Source organism: Daphnia magna, linkage group LG1 (assembly GCF_020631705.1).
Source record: "Daphnia magna isolate NIES linkage group LG1, ASM2063170v1.1, whole genome shotgun sequence".
In the NCBI taxonomy this organism is placed as follows: domain Eukaryota; kingdom Metazoa; phylum Arthropoda; class Branchiopoda; order Diplostraca; family Daphniidae; genus Daphnia; species Daphnia magna.
In genome coordinates, this window is record NC_059182.1 from 6,298,803 (window position 1) to 6,314,500 (window position 15,698).

Here is a 15,698-nt window from a genome sequence, read left to right on the forward strand (position 1 = left end):
TGGTCTGCTGCGGCTGCAGCGTCTTATGGAGAAACCAACTTCTTCATGTTAAAAAATAAGTTTTCATAAATATAATTAAGATTTTCCCCCTTTTCTTCCTAGCAGAGGGTACCCTATTCATTTTTTCATTTCACAATTTTTTTTCTAGCCCTAGTTCTATCTGGTTTATTTTTATTTAGCTATTGTTTGTGAATGGTTTGTTGTTCATCCCCTTGTAGCAGACGAATTTCTGGCAGCAAACGAAATTCTTCGGCTAAAAGAGACGAGCAACTTACAAACAAAAATAAAATAAAAATAAAGTAGATAGAACTGGAGCTAGAAAAAAATATTGGGAAATGAAAAGATGAATAGGGTACCCACTGCTAGGAAGAAAAGGGGGAAATCTAAATTATAGTTATAAAAACTTAATTTTTAACGTGAAGAAGATGGTTTCTCCATAAGACGCTGCAGCCGCAGCAGACCAACTTGGACACAAATGAGATTTTCGCATTTGTGGAAAACGCGCAACGCAGGATGTTTTACTGCTCTATTCAATAAGGCCGGGTCATCTATAAGTTTGTGAAGCTTTTCACGTTGACCACATTTTGTTTTAACAAAATTCATTTCTAAACGTAAAATAAAATCTAACCAGATCTCTCATTTTCATACAAAAGACAAAGATTTTCCCGCGGTTACATCCAAGGGCAAGATATTCGCTTGTTAAATCTATGGATTTCATCATGGCCCTATCACTGTCCACTCCAATATCAAAAACCTAGGGAGACGTAATAATTAAATTAGACACACTAACTTTCAATTAAAAGTTAAGGTTAGTCAAGTCCATATTTTGTCCGCCTAGTAGGAAAAGATCAACGGAGACTAAGTTTTGGCAACATTTAATTCCCATTCTTTGGTAGAAAGTATTGGCTGGTTTCTGAATGGTGAAATATCCGAAACCCCATTTTTCGAGAAAACTCGGTTTTTTCTTGATTGGTTCGTCTAATATTCCTGGTTCGACATCAAGCCTACTTGCTTGAACAACAGTGATTCGTCCTCCGGGCGATCTGTTGATACCAAAACCGAGTGTAAGAGCTGCGCCCAAAGCGGATCTGCTAGTCTCCTGTGTCTGGTTGCAAGGCCGTTGGGGGAATAACAATGGGAGCTGCTTTAAGATGTGAGTAATGGTATCGTAGAAGGTAGCGGGGTTATATATGGGGTATAGGGTTATATATGTCAATCACAAAGAAATAAAGAATCGATTGTCAACTGAGCATAATCGAAAGTACTTTCAAATTGCTAAGAGTGTAATTGATTATCAGTAATCAATCAGGACCTTTTTTCAAATGGCAACTTCAAAACGTATTTTTACAACATGGCGCCGGCCGCCGGGTCTTCCACCTGAACTCGACCCGACCCGTGGGAAAATGGCAACCTGATCGGACCCGATCATGCCGTTTCTCGGGGAGGGGTAGATCGTGCAGCCCGATCACAGTTGATCGTGGCTGAGCCCTGCAACGACTATGGGCTGATTTTTCCATTCACGTCTCTTTTTGTCACCAATTGCAGAAAGCGTGCTGAATATTAATGCTTTTGCATAATTGCAACATTTTTTCGTTTCTTTTTCTTTAATCTCCATAGGGTGTAGGGAAAAGTTATATATGCTGACCTTATTTAAGGGAATTTTTTCAGAAAATTAAAAGTCTAATCTCGGCACCGATTACCTGAAACCCGGCTTACTACCGAAAGGTACTGGCGATAAGCTGAAAAAAGGCTGAAAAACACATTTGTGTATCGCGCCAGTACCTTCCGGTAGTATTCTCAAGTAATCGGGACCGAGCCCTACTAATCGGAAAGAAGTCTCCGGCCTCGCATATAGTTGTCAACTCGTCATGACACGTGGAAGTGTGGAACATAGTTCGTGAAAAACCAAAGAGCAAATAGCAAATATCCACTGCATCCCCCATCTCCTTGCGTCACTGCGGCTTGGTTTACCATTTTCCATCTCTGTCGTCTGCTCAGTTTCCGTGGTTGCAGCAAGATTACTCAACTTCGTTTCCCCGTGATCATTAATCCTTCCACGTTCTTCTTCGTTTACCAGTAATTGAAAGTAAGATTTTCTTGTAGCCGGTTAAGGATTTAGTAAATATATTGATCAGCTCGTTATTATGTCTCGTTTTTTTTTAAAGTTAAACATCGCCTAGAACTTACAACTAAGAAATTTGTACTTGATATGAAAATGGAACAGTTTTCTCATTAAATAAAAAATTACAATTTTCTTCATCAGGTCTTTGTCAGAAATGACTGAGAGAAAAGGTCGTTTCAAGGTGGATTTTCTTCTGGAACTTGAAAGAGTTATCCAGGAAAAGTGGGAAAATTCTAAGATATTTGAGGAAGATGCACCTGAAGATGAAGCCAGCATGGAAAAATTCTTTGTCAACTTTCCATATCCTTACATGAATGGGTTGTTGCATTTAGGTCATACTTTTACCCTAATGAAATGTGATCTTGCTGTTGGATACCAACGATTGAAAGGGAAAAAGTGTTTGTATCCTTTTGGATTTCACTGTACAGGAATGCCAATTAAGGTAAGTTAAACTATTACACGAAAAAAAAATTTAGCAGATGCATCTACCTTTATTTTATTTGAAGGCTTGTGCGGACAAGCTCAAAAGGGAAATGGAACAGTTTGGATTTCCACCCAATTTTCCAGAAAAAGTTGAAGAAGTCATAGAAGATGTCAGGGAAGCCACCATTCCTAAGGATAAATCAAAGGGTATATCTACATTTAGATTATAATTACAACTGTTGTCATTTTTACTGGCCTGTTATAGGTAAAAAGAGCAAACTAGTGGCAAAATCAGGATCAGCTAAATACCAATGGCAAATTATGCAAAGCCTTGGTTTAAATGATGAAGAAATCAAACCTTTTGCTGATGCTGTTTATTGGCTAAATTTTTTCCCACCGTTGGCCAAAAGAGATTTAATGAAACTAGGCCTACATGTAAGTTTGCTTTTACAGTAGAATTGGGTGTCTCATTAACGTTTTGCTTTCAAACCCATAAGGTTGATTGGCGACGATCTTTCATTACGACTGACGCAAATCCCTTCTACGATAGCTTCGTACGTTGGCAGTTTTTGCGCCTACGAGACCGTGGGCACATCCAATTTGGTGAACGCTACACGATTTTCTCGCCCAAGGACGACCAGCCCTGTATGGATCACGACCGGGCATCCGGTGAAGGCGTTGGTCCAATGGAGTACACTCTGATCAAGATGAAAGTCTTAGATCCTGTGCCTAAAGTCTTGGAGTAATGAACCATTTATATTTTTATTTCAATTTTTATTTCCTGTTTGTTGGATAACTAATATGATTTGATTTTTAGGCCTTTTGAGAAGAAGTCAATATTTTTGGTAGCTGCCACTCTTCGCCCGGAAACTATGTACGGCCAAACCAACTGTTGGTTACGTCCAGACATGGATTATATTGTTTTTGAAACGAATTCTGGTGAAATTTTCGTTTGCACGTACCGAGCAGCTTTGAACATGTCGTTCCAGAAAATAACAGCAGATGTAGGGAAGGTTGCCGTTTTGGCTAAAATCAAGGGTGAAGTAAGTCTATAGTTTAATTTTCGATTTTACACTTTTTAATTTTTCATTACATTTTACAGCAAATTCTAGGTGCGGCACTTCACTCTCCTCTCTCCAGCTACAGTCCAATTTATGCTTTGCCAATGCTAACAATCAAAGAGGATAAGGGAACCGGTATTGTGACTAGCGTTCCCTCTGATTCACCCGATGATTACGCAGCTCTTCGAGACTTGAAAAATAAGGCCGCTTTGAGGTAAACTTTTAATGTGCATACTGTTTTGTCAACTTCGTTTTCTTGCACATTTATTAATTAAAACATATATAGGTTTGTTTGTTTTTTTCCTAAATTTTGCATTTTTACCCGCAGGGAAAAATACGGAATCAAGGATGAAATGGTTTTACCGTTTGAGCCTGTTCCTATTGTAGAAGTACCTGAGCTAGGGAATCTGAGTGCGGTATACGCTTGCGATCGCTTTAAAATCCAGAGTCAAAATGATAAAGATAAACTTCTGGAGGCAAAAGAACTTGTTTACTTGAAAGGTATAGCGTTTCACAGCGATTGTAAAGACCGTGGTAAACTAACAAATAATTGTGACAGGGTTTTATGACGGCATTCTCCTCGTTGGACCTCATCAGGGGAAGAAAGTGCAGGATGTCAAGAAAGTGATCCAAAAGGAAATGTTTCAAGCTTCGCAAGCCGTTGTTTACATGGAGCCAGAGAAAACAATTATTTCGAGGCATGTTGTATTTATTTATTTTTTAAATTTTAGAAAGTTATTCATAGTAAATACTGCACATAGATCTGGTGATGAATGCGTGGTTGCCCTTTGCGACCAGTGGTACCTTGATTACGGCAAAGGGACATGGAGAGAACGCACTACAGAAGCTTTAGCGAAAACTGAAACTTATCACGATGAAGTACGAAAAAATTTTGCTGCCACTCTAGACTGGCTCAAAGAGCACGCTTGTTCGCGTACATATGGGCTTGGCACAAAATTGCCGTGGGATGAAAAATGGTTAATCGAATCGCTTTCAGATTCAACTATTTACATGGCCTACTACACCGTGGCGCATCTGTTACAGGGAAATACTTTTGATGGAACAGGTACCATAGTTTTTGGCTAGCCGTCTTAAACTTTCTTAATTTAAAATATTCATTTACTCGTAGGAGAGAATACCTTGGGTATAAAAGCCGATCAAATGACCCCTGAAGTTTGGGATTACATTTTCTTCAAAGAGGCACAATTGCCTACCACTGCCATTCCTGAAGAAAAGCTACGCATTATGAAGAGAGAGTTCAATTTTTGGTACCCCGTAGACTTGCGTGTTTCTGGGAAGGATTTGGTTCCCAACCATTTGACCTACTTTCTGTACAACCATGTTGCAATCTGGCCGAATGAACCAAATAGGTAATTGATAAAACATAATGCACAATTATAGTTCTTATGAAATATTTTTGAGTCTAGGTGGCCTCAAGCCATTCGAGCCAATGGGCATTTGCTTCTTAATTCTGAAAAAATGTCAAAATCAACTGGTAATTTTTTGACACTTTCTGAAGCCATTGAAAAGTTCAGCGCCGACGGCATGAGGTTAGCTTTGGCGGATTCGGGTGATTCTGTAGAAGATGCCAATTTCGTTGAGGCTATGGCAGATGCCGGAATATTGAGGTAAATCTACCATGGAACTTTTATGTTACTACTGTAACGTTATATTGAATTGTCAGATAAATTCATAAAGATTATTTTATTTTTCAGGCTTTATAATTTAATCGATTGGGTTAAAGAATCTCTTGCTACGATTGATCAGTTGAGAGATTCCGAATACACGTTTAATGACCAAGTGTTTGACAATGAGATGAACCTGAAAGTTACCGAAACAAATCAGAACTATGACCGCATGCTTTTCAAAGGTACTGTTAAGTTTTTCTTAAGTCCAGAACCAAGTAAAAATCTTTTAAAATTTGTATTATTTATTTATTTGTGTTATTGCTATTTGTTTTTATTTTGTTTAGAGGCCCTTCGCACGGGATTTTTCGAATACCAAGCAATCCGGGACACTTACAGAGAAATAAGCATGGGCAATATGCATAAAAAGTTAATACTCAAATACATCGAAACCCAAGCTGTTATTCTCTCACCCATTTGCCCACATATTGCGGAACATGTATGGCAGTTGCTTGGTCGTAAAGAAAGCATATTGAAATGCCAGTGGCCGTCTGTTCCTGAATATGATAGCGTTCTGATCAGCGCCGGCGCGTATCTGGACCAGGCTGCTCATGAATTCCGTTTGCGAATGAAAGCGTACTTAGCATCACTTACCTCGAAAGGTGCCAAAAAAGGTGCCATTGTACCAACTGAGAAACCCACGCATGGCACTGTTTGGATTGCAAAAAGCTATCCTACTTGGCAATCAATCATCTTGACCCTTCTTCAAGAAAAATATAACGTAAGAAAAAAAATAATAATTCCTAGATATTATCGATTTCTTATTATTTTTAATCATTGCAGCAAGATGGGGTTATGCCTGATAACAAGTGGCTATCCTCAGAACTCAGCTCGAAACCCGAGTTGAAAAAATCTATGAAAAAAGTTATGCCTTTCGTTCAAGTGGCAAAAGAAAAGGTAGCCAAGCATGGTATTCGTGCCCTCAATTTGACAATGGACTTCAACGAAGCGGAAGTAATTACGAAGAACATTGAATATCTTACCGCAACTTTGGATGTAAGTTTACCTTTCTAACCATCACTGAATGTCCACTAATCCTGGCATTACCTAATTTGCGCAGTTAGAAGGATTGAATGTCCTGTATTCAGATGATCCTACTGCTGATGAAAAAATTAAAGAAGACTGTGTACCTGGCGTCCCTCACATTACCTTCCGTTATCAACCTGGCGTTTCCATCAACTTCCTCAACCCGCAACCACTTTCGGGTTTATTTGAAGTAAAGCTTGCAGTAATGCAAGGAGACACGCCGGCCAAATTAGCCAGTCGTTTAGTTAAACATCATAAACAAATTAAGGGTACCTTTACTGTTAATAGGTCATCTAATGCTTTTTACATGCATGTTTTCTTTTTTAGATCCCAAACGAGTTAGCCTCTGGCGCTACCAAGATCCTGTTCTTGGACCGAGAAAAATTCCTACATGTGACGATTTGGAAAGGGGCAAGATTAGGCTTACTGAGACTCATACCTTCCTCGTGAATCTTGAAAATAAAACTGTTGCAGTAGAAGAAAATGGAACGCAAGTTGACATCGGGTCAAGTTTAACATACATAGTTGCGTAAATTTCCAACATGTTTGAACTGATTTCAGAAATGGAATTATTACTATAAATGTGTTCTAAAATGACAAACTGTTTTTGATTTGATAGGTTTAAAATGAACTGCTTCCGATGTTTGCGAAGTTGCCGATAGACAAAAAGGTTTATAAAATGAAAATGTCGCAATTAAATCGGTGGTGTAAAGGTCCCGAAGGGTTATGTAGTGGGCCTTGGGTTGTGGTAAATGCAGTTCTACGGGAGGAGCAGAATGGCGTTCACACGCAAGTATGACATGCGTTGCAATTGGAAGCGATTTGAAAACTTTTCATAATATATTAAACCAATTACGCAACATGTCATAAGCTGGACTGGTGTCGCTTTCTTCGCCGACTGTAGCCCCCCCTGCAAAAGGGGGGGGGGCTACTGTCGGGGTACCCTTCGGGGTCCCCTGTCGCGTTCCCTAGAGAAACACGATCACAAATTACGAAGCTATTGAAGCCAGATTCAAAGTTAGTTGTATGTTTTTGTTGCCACTAGATGGCAGCATTTCGGAGACAAGTTTATTAAAATGGAAAAATCAACTTGATTTCAAGATTTTCATTCAATTCTAAATGGAAATCATGTATTTTAAGCACAATTTAAAATTTGGCAACAAAATAGAAAAATGGGTACGGACACATCAGTGACATCTAGTTTACCGAAAGATTCGAAACCCTTTTTTGCTTTTTTATAGGCATCTAGTGGAAATTTTCGGAATGCGGAATGAATTTACCCCTTTTTTCAGCAACTTGGGTAAGGCCTTATTTATTTTGCTGAAAATAATCAATAATGGATTCCTAAAAGTTTGGTTAATGGCCGCTAGATGGCGTATAACTTGATTTTTTTAGAAATTTGTTTTATTCCTTGTTCGTTGAACGGTTGTTGATTAATTTCAGCAAAAAAATATATAAATGGCCCTACCGAGTTGCTGAAAAAAGGGTGGTACTTTAGCGTTCCGTACCCTATAACAGATAAAAAGTAATAGGCATGTTAGATCAGTAGGTTGAAGCGCAGTCCTAATAACGCGGAGGTCACGAGTTCGATACTCTTAAAATGTATTATTTCATTAATTTTGAATGAAATCCATAGAGTTGAACAACACCTTCGGGGGCTCGTCTGCTATGCCTGTAATGGCGGACAAAACATTACAACCACCTTAGCTTTGTCAATTTTGTGCATTTTATCATTGTTTTTGTGCGTTTCCAGCCTCAAGTAAGTTGAAAATGACCATAACTATAAGGCTGGCGTTATTTTTTTAGATTATTAGTTAGAATCAGTTAGATGGCACTATGGCAGCTTGTAAACAAGGCATAGTAAAGTTGGGCTTAGATTGCAAGATTTGCAACCAAGAAAAAGTACTCATGTTCTTGTGAAATTTAATCTTTAGTTTCAGTTTTACTTTAAACGTCTCTTTGTTCCTCTCTAGAGCATGGAAGACAAATATAAAATTAGTAATTTTACCAAGGGACCATTGCTTTCAAATGAAATTAGTTCCTCGCAAAAGATTGTCAATTGACCCCAAAGGGTTTAGTGGGCTGTTTGCAAACCCAAACTCACTGGGTGTTCTAATTATTTAAGACATCTGATAGTTGCACATTTATTTGGAGAATGACTAATGGAATTAGTAATATTTTTCACCTTTTAATTCCCCATATGACTAATATGAAGTAGACTTTCCCTCCAGACTTTTAGAATCTTTATTTGATTAAAAAAGCTCAATAACACGATCGTTCGTTAAATAATTATATCGTCGTTAGTGTTACAAGTAGATTGCCAATGGGAAACTGACCTATTGCCATGTAGTGATTTTGTTTTCCTTTTAGCTAATTTTATTTCTTTTCTTTTTTTGTAAGAGTTTGTCAGTGACGGTGACCATGATTATTCTATTGTTCTTTCATCTGATTTCTTTCCTTTTTTTTCCTATACAGATTGGAAATGACAAAGAAATGAGCTTTGTTCTTCCCCTAATTTTTGCCTCATCGTCCTCGCCGTCCTCGCCTCGCCGTCCTCGCCTCGCCGTCCTCGCCTCGCCATCTTCGCCTCCCCGTCTTCGCCTCGCCGTCTTCGCCTCGCCATCTTCACCTCGCCATCTTCACCTCGCCGTCTTTGCTTCACCGTCTTCGACTCATCGCCTTCAAGCTGATCGTCTTTGCCTCACTGTCATCGAGCTCATCGTCTTTGCTCGCGCCCGTCTTCGCCTCATCGTGGAATCTCGCGTTTTTGGTATTTTAAGTATTTTGTTTTGTTTTGTATTGTTGTATAGTGTACGTTTAAAGTTAATCCGTTGGCTGCCACCCATTTTGCTCCCCTTTTTTTTTAGTTGTAGGGACCGGCGGCGCTGTTCTGCCTCATGGTTGATCACCCATGGGGTGGGACAGTCGCCTTGCGCCTTAGGGCGCCGTAGGCAATGCACCAGTAGGGACTTCCCCTTGTCGATGCGATGGTGGAGTACCTGGGGTGTGCATTCCCGTAAAGGTCTCCATCATCAAGTCAGCCCGGACTTGTCTTCGGACAAGTCCCCTTTTCATCGGATCCCTCTGAAACGATGCGTAGCGAATGTAGAAAAACAACCTACGGGTTGTAATGGCTTGGCAGCCAACGGGTTAACTTAAGTGTTTGTGTTATATGCATGTATGTATGTATTGTATTGTATTTATTGTATAAAGTCTGATTTATGTATCTGTAATGTAAAACAGTGGTGGAATTGTGGGTGGAGGTGGGATAATACAAAACCAATTCCATTTATATCTTTGTGTATTGAATTTTAGGATTTAAGAAAACACCAATTTCAAGATATGCCAACTTAAATTATCATTTAGTAATCTATAGGCAAGAAGTAGTCAACATGTAATTAAGATTTGCATTTCCAATTCTCAACATTGATGGCCATTATCTTGCCAAAAACTCCAAATACAAACTCAAAGTAGTTTTGTTGAATTCAATCCAAGTTTTGTATGTTACTCTGTTCACACATTTCAGCAACTCTTCACATATGCTTTCTCACTAGTAGGCAAATAGCTTCAAAAACTTTTATATTCCAATATAATTCAATTTCACCATCAAGGCAAGAAAACAGAGTTAAACAATCTATATTGTGTTGATGGCCCATAAATTATATTCTTGCTTGTGGAACACTGCTTTCTGGAACCTCACCAATAATCTAAGGAAAGTGTCCTGCAACAACAGCTACCATCCCAGAAATCCAACGATGTGCGGGAATAAAATTGTTGGTCCCGGCACCTAAACAAAATAACAAGAGTTGAGGTGTTAATGATGATTTTTTCTTCCCATTCTTATCAATCCCTGTTTTTCCACCTCGTTCAACAGATGAAAAATTAAGTCCCAAATCGACACTCCACCTCCATGTTATTACTTGTTTCAACACCTAGGCAAAAAAATAAAACAAGAACAAATAGATGAACAAAATACTTCATAATGCCAAAGCTATAACATCGACAAACAGTTTCAATGACAGAAGGTGTAGGTCAGGCTCAACACCCAAATGGGACCATGCCATTCCTGTACCCTATTGCCTAACACATGCCAGAATGCTTGTATGAGATAATTTTAAATGAAAAGATACAAAATTTTACAAAAACGCTTTGGCCAGCGGCAAAACGGATTAGCATGTTTACACGATCACATCAGACAAATGCATTCGTGTGGATGGCAAGATGTTTTCTATAATCAACTAAATGTACGATATAAAAATTGGTAAAATTAACGTGAGAAAGGCCGTTTCTTTGTTGGTTAGTCATGGGCCAAGGAATTACAAAAAGACATATTAAAGTAATAAAAGATTTTATAAAACCAGGCAACGGAAGATGATTCGTGGTGACCCATGCTGCTTTGACAATGAAGGTGGCGGACTTCAGACGAATGACCAGTGACGTAGCTAGATCGGAATAAAAAAAACCTAAGATGCATTGCCTATCTGCGATTTGCCATCTGCATCTGCACTGCCATTTGCCATCTGTATCTGCACTGCCATCTATCGAAATCTATTTCAGTAATTAAACCCCACTTTTTGTACAAAAAAAGTTGCCCTTAGAACTCAACATCAACTGCTCCCGGTCTTCGCGAAGTTCCCAACATACTCTGTTTTTTACGTTTTATTAAAAAACTTAAGGTCAAATTAAAAATAAAACTTGATTTCCGTGATTATCATTCAATTCTGAATCAAAATCATGTATTTTAATCAAAATTAAAAATTTGACCAAAAATGAAAAAGTGGGAAGGGTATAGCCTTCCGACTTTTGTAAAAATTTGCGAAAGACGACATCTCATTGAATTCGACAAAATCAGATGGCATTATCCAAATTTAACGTTGATTTCGAATCAAACCCGAATTTTTAAGCCTGACTTTTTGTACAAAAATCAAACGAAAACAAAGTGCCAATTTTTTAAACAAAAATTCAAAAGGATTAATTACTGAAATAGATTTCAGTAGATGGCAGTGCAGTATCTTTTCAAAGTTCCTCAAATGAATGGAGAAGAGGGGATTCAAGGGGAAGGCGACAGTGCACCCCCTATCAGTCCCGAGGGTACCCCGACACCATCCCACCCGACAGTAGTTCCGGTTCGTTTGTTACATTACACGTACGTCGTTACGTTACAAACCAATTGCTAAAAATGAACACAACCTACAAACAATAGTAGCAGCAAGATTCGATATTCCAAAACCAGAAATAAAAGCCTTCCATAAAATTAGCTCACAAATGGCTGAAATAACAACGTTCAACTAAATCACTGACAAGGGGACTGGTTTCGACTGCCACTGCGACAGCCCCTTCGATTGAATTAATTTTAGGGGGGGGGGGGGCCTAGTGTCGGGGTACCCTCGGGGGCCACTGTTGGGGGGTCCAATGACCGCATGCCGATGGAAGTCATGGCAGAAATCAGAAAAAAAAATCACCTGAGGAACACAAGATCACCAAGCGAGTGAAACAATGCGCTAACTGCAGTTTATTGACCAATCTATTCCATAAGTAAAAAGTGGGCACGACTGGGTAAAGTATGAAACCTCCTCGAATAATTTTTAACCCACGGCGGAAGCTACCAACTCGGATACCTCCGCATCTCCAGACCGTACGGATAACTGCATGGTGACACCTCCTTCTGGCGAAAGGGCTAGTTTAGATCTTACTAATACCTCAAACCCACCACGAAAAACTCCTGTAACAAACAACTCTCCGTTAGCCTATTCTTTACAATGGCAATATTTTGTCACCAACAAAACTATGTGTTGTACCTGAAAGTAAAAGTGTATGGGCGCTCTTTCCTTCGGGCACTTTGTCTGACCACTCACAAGGCTGCAAGCCAAGGAAAGATATGATATTGCGGACAGCCTCGTCCAATGTACGGATAGCAGGTAACGAGAAAGTTTCCTGCAATTCATTGGTAGAACCCATTTCCTCCCATGCCGTGCCAAATGAAGCTTTAGCAGCTCGCTGAATGTGATCAGAAACTCCAATCTCAACATCTTCCAGCTAAAAACGAAGCTCGGAGATTAATAAGGGTAATAAATCAATTATAGTAATTTAATGCGATTCTTACAACGTAGTCATCCTCGTAGCCGTCATCCGAATCTGGTTGGCCTGTAGTTGGATCGCAATCTTTAACTGTAAATTTCAAAGTGGCACTGCAAGTTCCTGTAAGGGTGTTAAATAATAAATTAATAAATGGAAGGGTAGACGATGGTATCCTGTTATTTGTTCATTTGTTTGCTCGTCGTTTGCTATTTCGATCTTGATTGCATCTTTTCCTTTTGTGCTTTGATTTTGTCGTTTGTTTTACGCTATCTTAACCTAGGAATGGAAATATACCTGTACTGGAGAGGACTGATTCGGGAAGAGACAAAGCCACGTAGCAAGTCCCTAGGACACTATATTCCAATTTGTCACACGGAATGGACACGAGAATATCAAAGCCTTCTGGTGCCTCAACCGCGACGTTTACGTTCTCCAGCAGCTGGTCACTTAGGGTGTTCGTGCAATCAAACTGTCCAAAGAAAGACATTAAGAAAAACTAATTCATAAAATAGCATCATTACATATCTACTGTACCTGCAGAACCATATGCTGAGCGTAGGTATGCTTCACGCAACGTACAACATATTCGGTTTCCGATTCAGTCAACTCAGCTGGGGCAGAGCTCTTAAACAGTGGTCCAAACGAATCAAACTGTGGAATGGCGCTAAGCTTCTCAATGTAGACATCTTGGCGAGTAGCAGTGGCTGGCAGACGGGTAGCCGTCGGAGCAGCGACACTGGCCGGAGTCGCTCGTGAACCTCCACCATCTAACTGCCCAGTAGGGGCAACATGTCGTTCTTCGATTACTGGTGCCAGTGGAACTGATTTGAGGTCAAATGGTGCCTCCGATGGGTGCTGAACATAATTCAGTAAAGCTTTTTCGAGCGTCACAAGAGAAGCCTTTGAAGAAAAATTGTAACAAATTATCCTCGTTAAAAATTTTTTCGTGTGCATTATCTTTAAGAATAGATACATACTTGTAGGCCTTCCAAGATATATTGGCTGTTCAGAGCTGCTTGTTTGCGAGATAGGACAGAATAAAAGTATGTAGCCCGATCACGCACTTCGTCGTCAGTATCCATTTGGCTTCGCTGAAGCAGTACTAAAATATTTGGCAACAGGTCTTCGCATGTTGCACCAAAATGAGACAGCGCTGATACAGCAGCTGCTCGAACAGCAGCATTCTCCAAGATGACGCGATTGTATATAAATCGGATATATTTAGAAGGCTGTTTAGTGCGTGGTCCTTCACGACCAAGCAAATGGAAGGATGCGCACGGCTAGACTTGTGTGCTCACAATCTTCAATAAACTCACATAAATGAGTTAAACCAGCTTCTTTGGCATCCGGATTGTCTTCTACGATAGCGATAATAGTATCGGCGATTGAGGCTTTGTACTCGAGTCCACCCTCATCACGCAGCATTCCCGACAGGAAGCTCATCAACGTACTGTGCTTGCGAGGATATTTTAATCCTAGCGATCTTATGGCTTCAACAACTACCACCTATTTCGATAGCAAAAACCGTTGAAATTTACGTATATGTTTGGAAGCAGAAGTAAATGAACCTTAAATTCGTCAGAAATTTCGGAGACAAATGAGGCAATCTGTTTCATCAGCCTGTCAACTGACGCTTCTCCTCCAGTTTTCAACAAAGTTGTAATGGCCAACGTGGCAATCGAACGATTTGAATCCGTGATAAGGTTCTCCAAATCTAAATTGCACGCTGTGACAGCAGCAGGATGCGTCATTGCGACCTACGCAAGTTAAGTTTCAGAATGAAAACAAATGGAAAGAAACAAAAATTCTAAAATGGATTAATCAACACATACATTTGATAGCGTCCGTACGGCAGCAAAACGTAACGCTGGTTTTGGTGACGAGCAGAAGAGCTGTAGCACCGAGATAGCCGGAGCTAATTCGCGAGGACCGGTTCGACGAAGGTTTACAATTGCGTGAGCCGCTTCATAGATAACCATTTCAGATTTGTGCCGTAGACACGATTCGAGGTAATCCATCAAAGTTGTTACTTCTCCACCAGCACTTTCCTCTTCTTCAATAAGTTTGCAAACCATACGAATCTGTAACAGGATAACAAGATAACTAACACAATTCACTGAAATACTTAATGTTAATAATGATAAGTACCAAATGACAAGCTGCATAAGGTGACTTCAGCGGCATTTTGGTTAGCTTAGCCACTAGCTTGGTAACGCCCAAGCGATCGGTCTTACGGATTTGATAGAGAAGACCCAAGCCATGGTACTGAACCATGACACTAAAAGGGAAGAAGAAAAACAATAAAAATGTTCTAGAAGCGATGCATGCGTATAACATACTTGTCGGAATTCAGTGCTTCTTGGGCTTCGTTTACCCAGCGCTTGATGACTTCCGGTGCTGTTTTGAAAAGATGAAGACTGCTAACCAATGCTGCGCTGCTCACGGCTGGTGATTTGTCAACAATGGCTTGTTTCATGTACCTCTCAATGGCTTGAAGCATTGTGTTCTAAAAAAAAAATCCAGTTGACTAGGGACACATCATGAATTAACATTAGTGTTTTACATCAGTGATAGCTGTTAAGGCACGAATTGCTGGTGCACGATAAGTATCTTCTTTTCCTGTCATATCTTTAGTTAAGCTTGATGTAACAATAATAACATCCTCAGCTATCATTGCCAGCTCTTTGATGCCAAGATACACCATTCGACGCAAAACAACATCTTTAGACTGGAAAAGTTTGGTCATAGCAAAGAATGCCTCTGTTGCTTCAGTTGTTCCAAGTATTTCACCCTGTAAACATGTTGTAGAATTTAAGTGGTACTATAGCATTAAGTTATCTGTTTCTTACCTGATTAATAAGGTAAAGTATCTTGGTCAAAACATGAGTACATCTTCGTGCTTTTACTGGTGTCTCATTAAAAATTCTGGCTTCCTGAAGAACTGCAGTTTTCTCCACATTGTGGAATGGATTTCCTCCACTAGCTGTTTAAAATAAAGATATAAAAAACCCTTTAATTTATAACAGCACATTATGAAACAAAAAAATTGACAGCCAGTTCTTATGATTAGTAGGTTAATGAACGTTAAGGAACTCGATCACGTCAGTCAAACTGTAAAAGAAAATTTTAGATTTCACAACATACCATCTTCTTCATCTTTTTTATCGCGCTTCATTCCCATCATTTTAAACTCAATTGAAGCAAAAAATTGGCCGGCTCCTTAAACGTCTTCCACGTCACTATCGGATCTGCATCTGCTTCTGTGTCAAAAATGGAGAGTATCTTGTCTGCTGAACTTGCAAC

General features: G+C 39.6%; 2 protein-coding genes and 1 long non-coding RNA gene across 6 annotated transcripts; 1 reads left to right on the top strand and 2 right to left on the bottom strand.

Moving 5' to 3' along the window:
• The first annotated feature begins 1,874 nt into the window (after positions 1–1,874).
• On the top strand, positions 1,875–7,188 carry LOC116925607 (leucine--tRNA ligase, cytoplasmic). 4 transcript variants are annotated; one of them, XM_032932373.2, is made up of 18 exons: positions 1,876–2,086; positions 2,264–2,564; positions 2,629–2,752; positions 2,811–2,980; positions 3,043–3,287; positions 3,363–3,588; positions 3,648–3,820; positions 3,935–4,107; positions 4,166–4,304; positions 4,368–4,672; positions 4,736–4,976; positions 5,034–5,234; positions 5,322–5,476; positions 5,579–6,012; positions 6,075–6,287; positions 6,352–6,586; positions 6,645–6,841; positions 6,937–7,188. In XM_032932373.2, exons 2-18 carry the CDS (start codon positions 2,277–2,279, stop codon positions 6,940–6,942), a joined length of 3,525 nt encoding a protein of 1,174 aa, XP_032788264.2. In that variant the 5' UTR covers positions 1,876–2,086; positions 2,264–2,276; the 3' UTR covers positions 6,943–7,188. The 4 variants fall into 4 exon arrangements, with proteins under 4 accessions (XP_032788248.2, XP_032788264.2, XP_032788238.2 ...); XM_032932357.2 differs by lacking the exon at positions 6,937–7,188 and having other exon boundaries at positions 1,875–2,076; positions 6,645–6,914; XM_032932347.2 differs by lacking the exon at positions 6,937–7,188 and having other exon boundaries at positions 6,645–6,914.
• Positions 7,189–9,879: 2,691 nt separating this feature from the next.
• LOC116925642 lies at positions 9,880–10,846 on the bottom strand. Its single transcript, XR_004395639.2, has 3 exons — positions 10,676–10,846; positions 10,180–10,249; positions 9,880–10,104 (listed from the first exon to the last, which is right to left on the bottom strand). It is a non-coding gene; the product is annotated as an uncharacterized LOC116925642 (long non-coding RNA).
• Positions 10,847–11,811: 965 nt separating this feature from the next.
• On the bottom strand, positions 11,812–15,681 carry LOC116925632 (coatomer subunit gamma-2). The gene is given in 14 exon segments (XM_032932379.2): positions 11,812–12,039; positions 12,116–12,353; positions 12,421–12,515; positions 12,690–12,864; positions 12,930–13,295; positions 13,373–13,660; positions 13,662–13,901; positions 13,964–14,152; positions 14,228–14,476; positions 14,544–14,673; positions 14,735–14,901; positions 14,959–15,186; positions 15,245–15,378; positions 15,540–15,681. Coding segments are annotated over 14 exon segments (2,676 nt in total). The 5' UTR covers positions 15,580–15,681; the 3' UTR covers positions 11,812–11,902.
• Between the last annotated feature and the right edge of the window lie 17 nt (positions 15,682–15,698).

Bases quoted from the DNA above. Each gene is read 5' to 3' on its own strand.
- LOC116925607 (XM_032932357.2), top strand. From the start codon at position 2,277: ATGACTGAGAGAAAAGGTCGTTTCAAGGTGGATTTTCTTCTGGAACTT. The intron at 4,305-4,367 runs GCATGTTGTATT...TACTGCACATAG, and splicing joins GAGAAAACAATTATTTCGAG to ATCTGGTGATGAATGCGTGG. The intron at 6,288-6,351 runs GTAAGTTTACCT...TAATTTGCGCAG, and splicing joins ATCTTACCGCAACTTTGGAT to TTAGAAGGATTGAATGTCCT.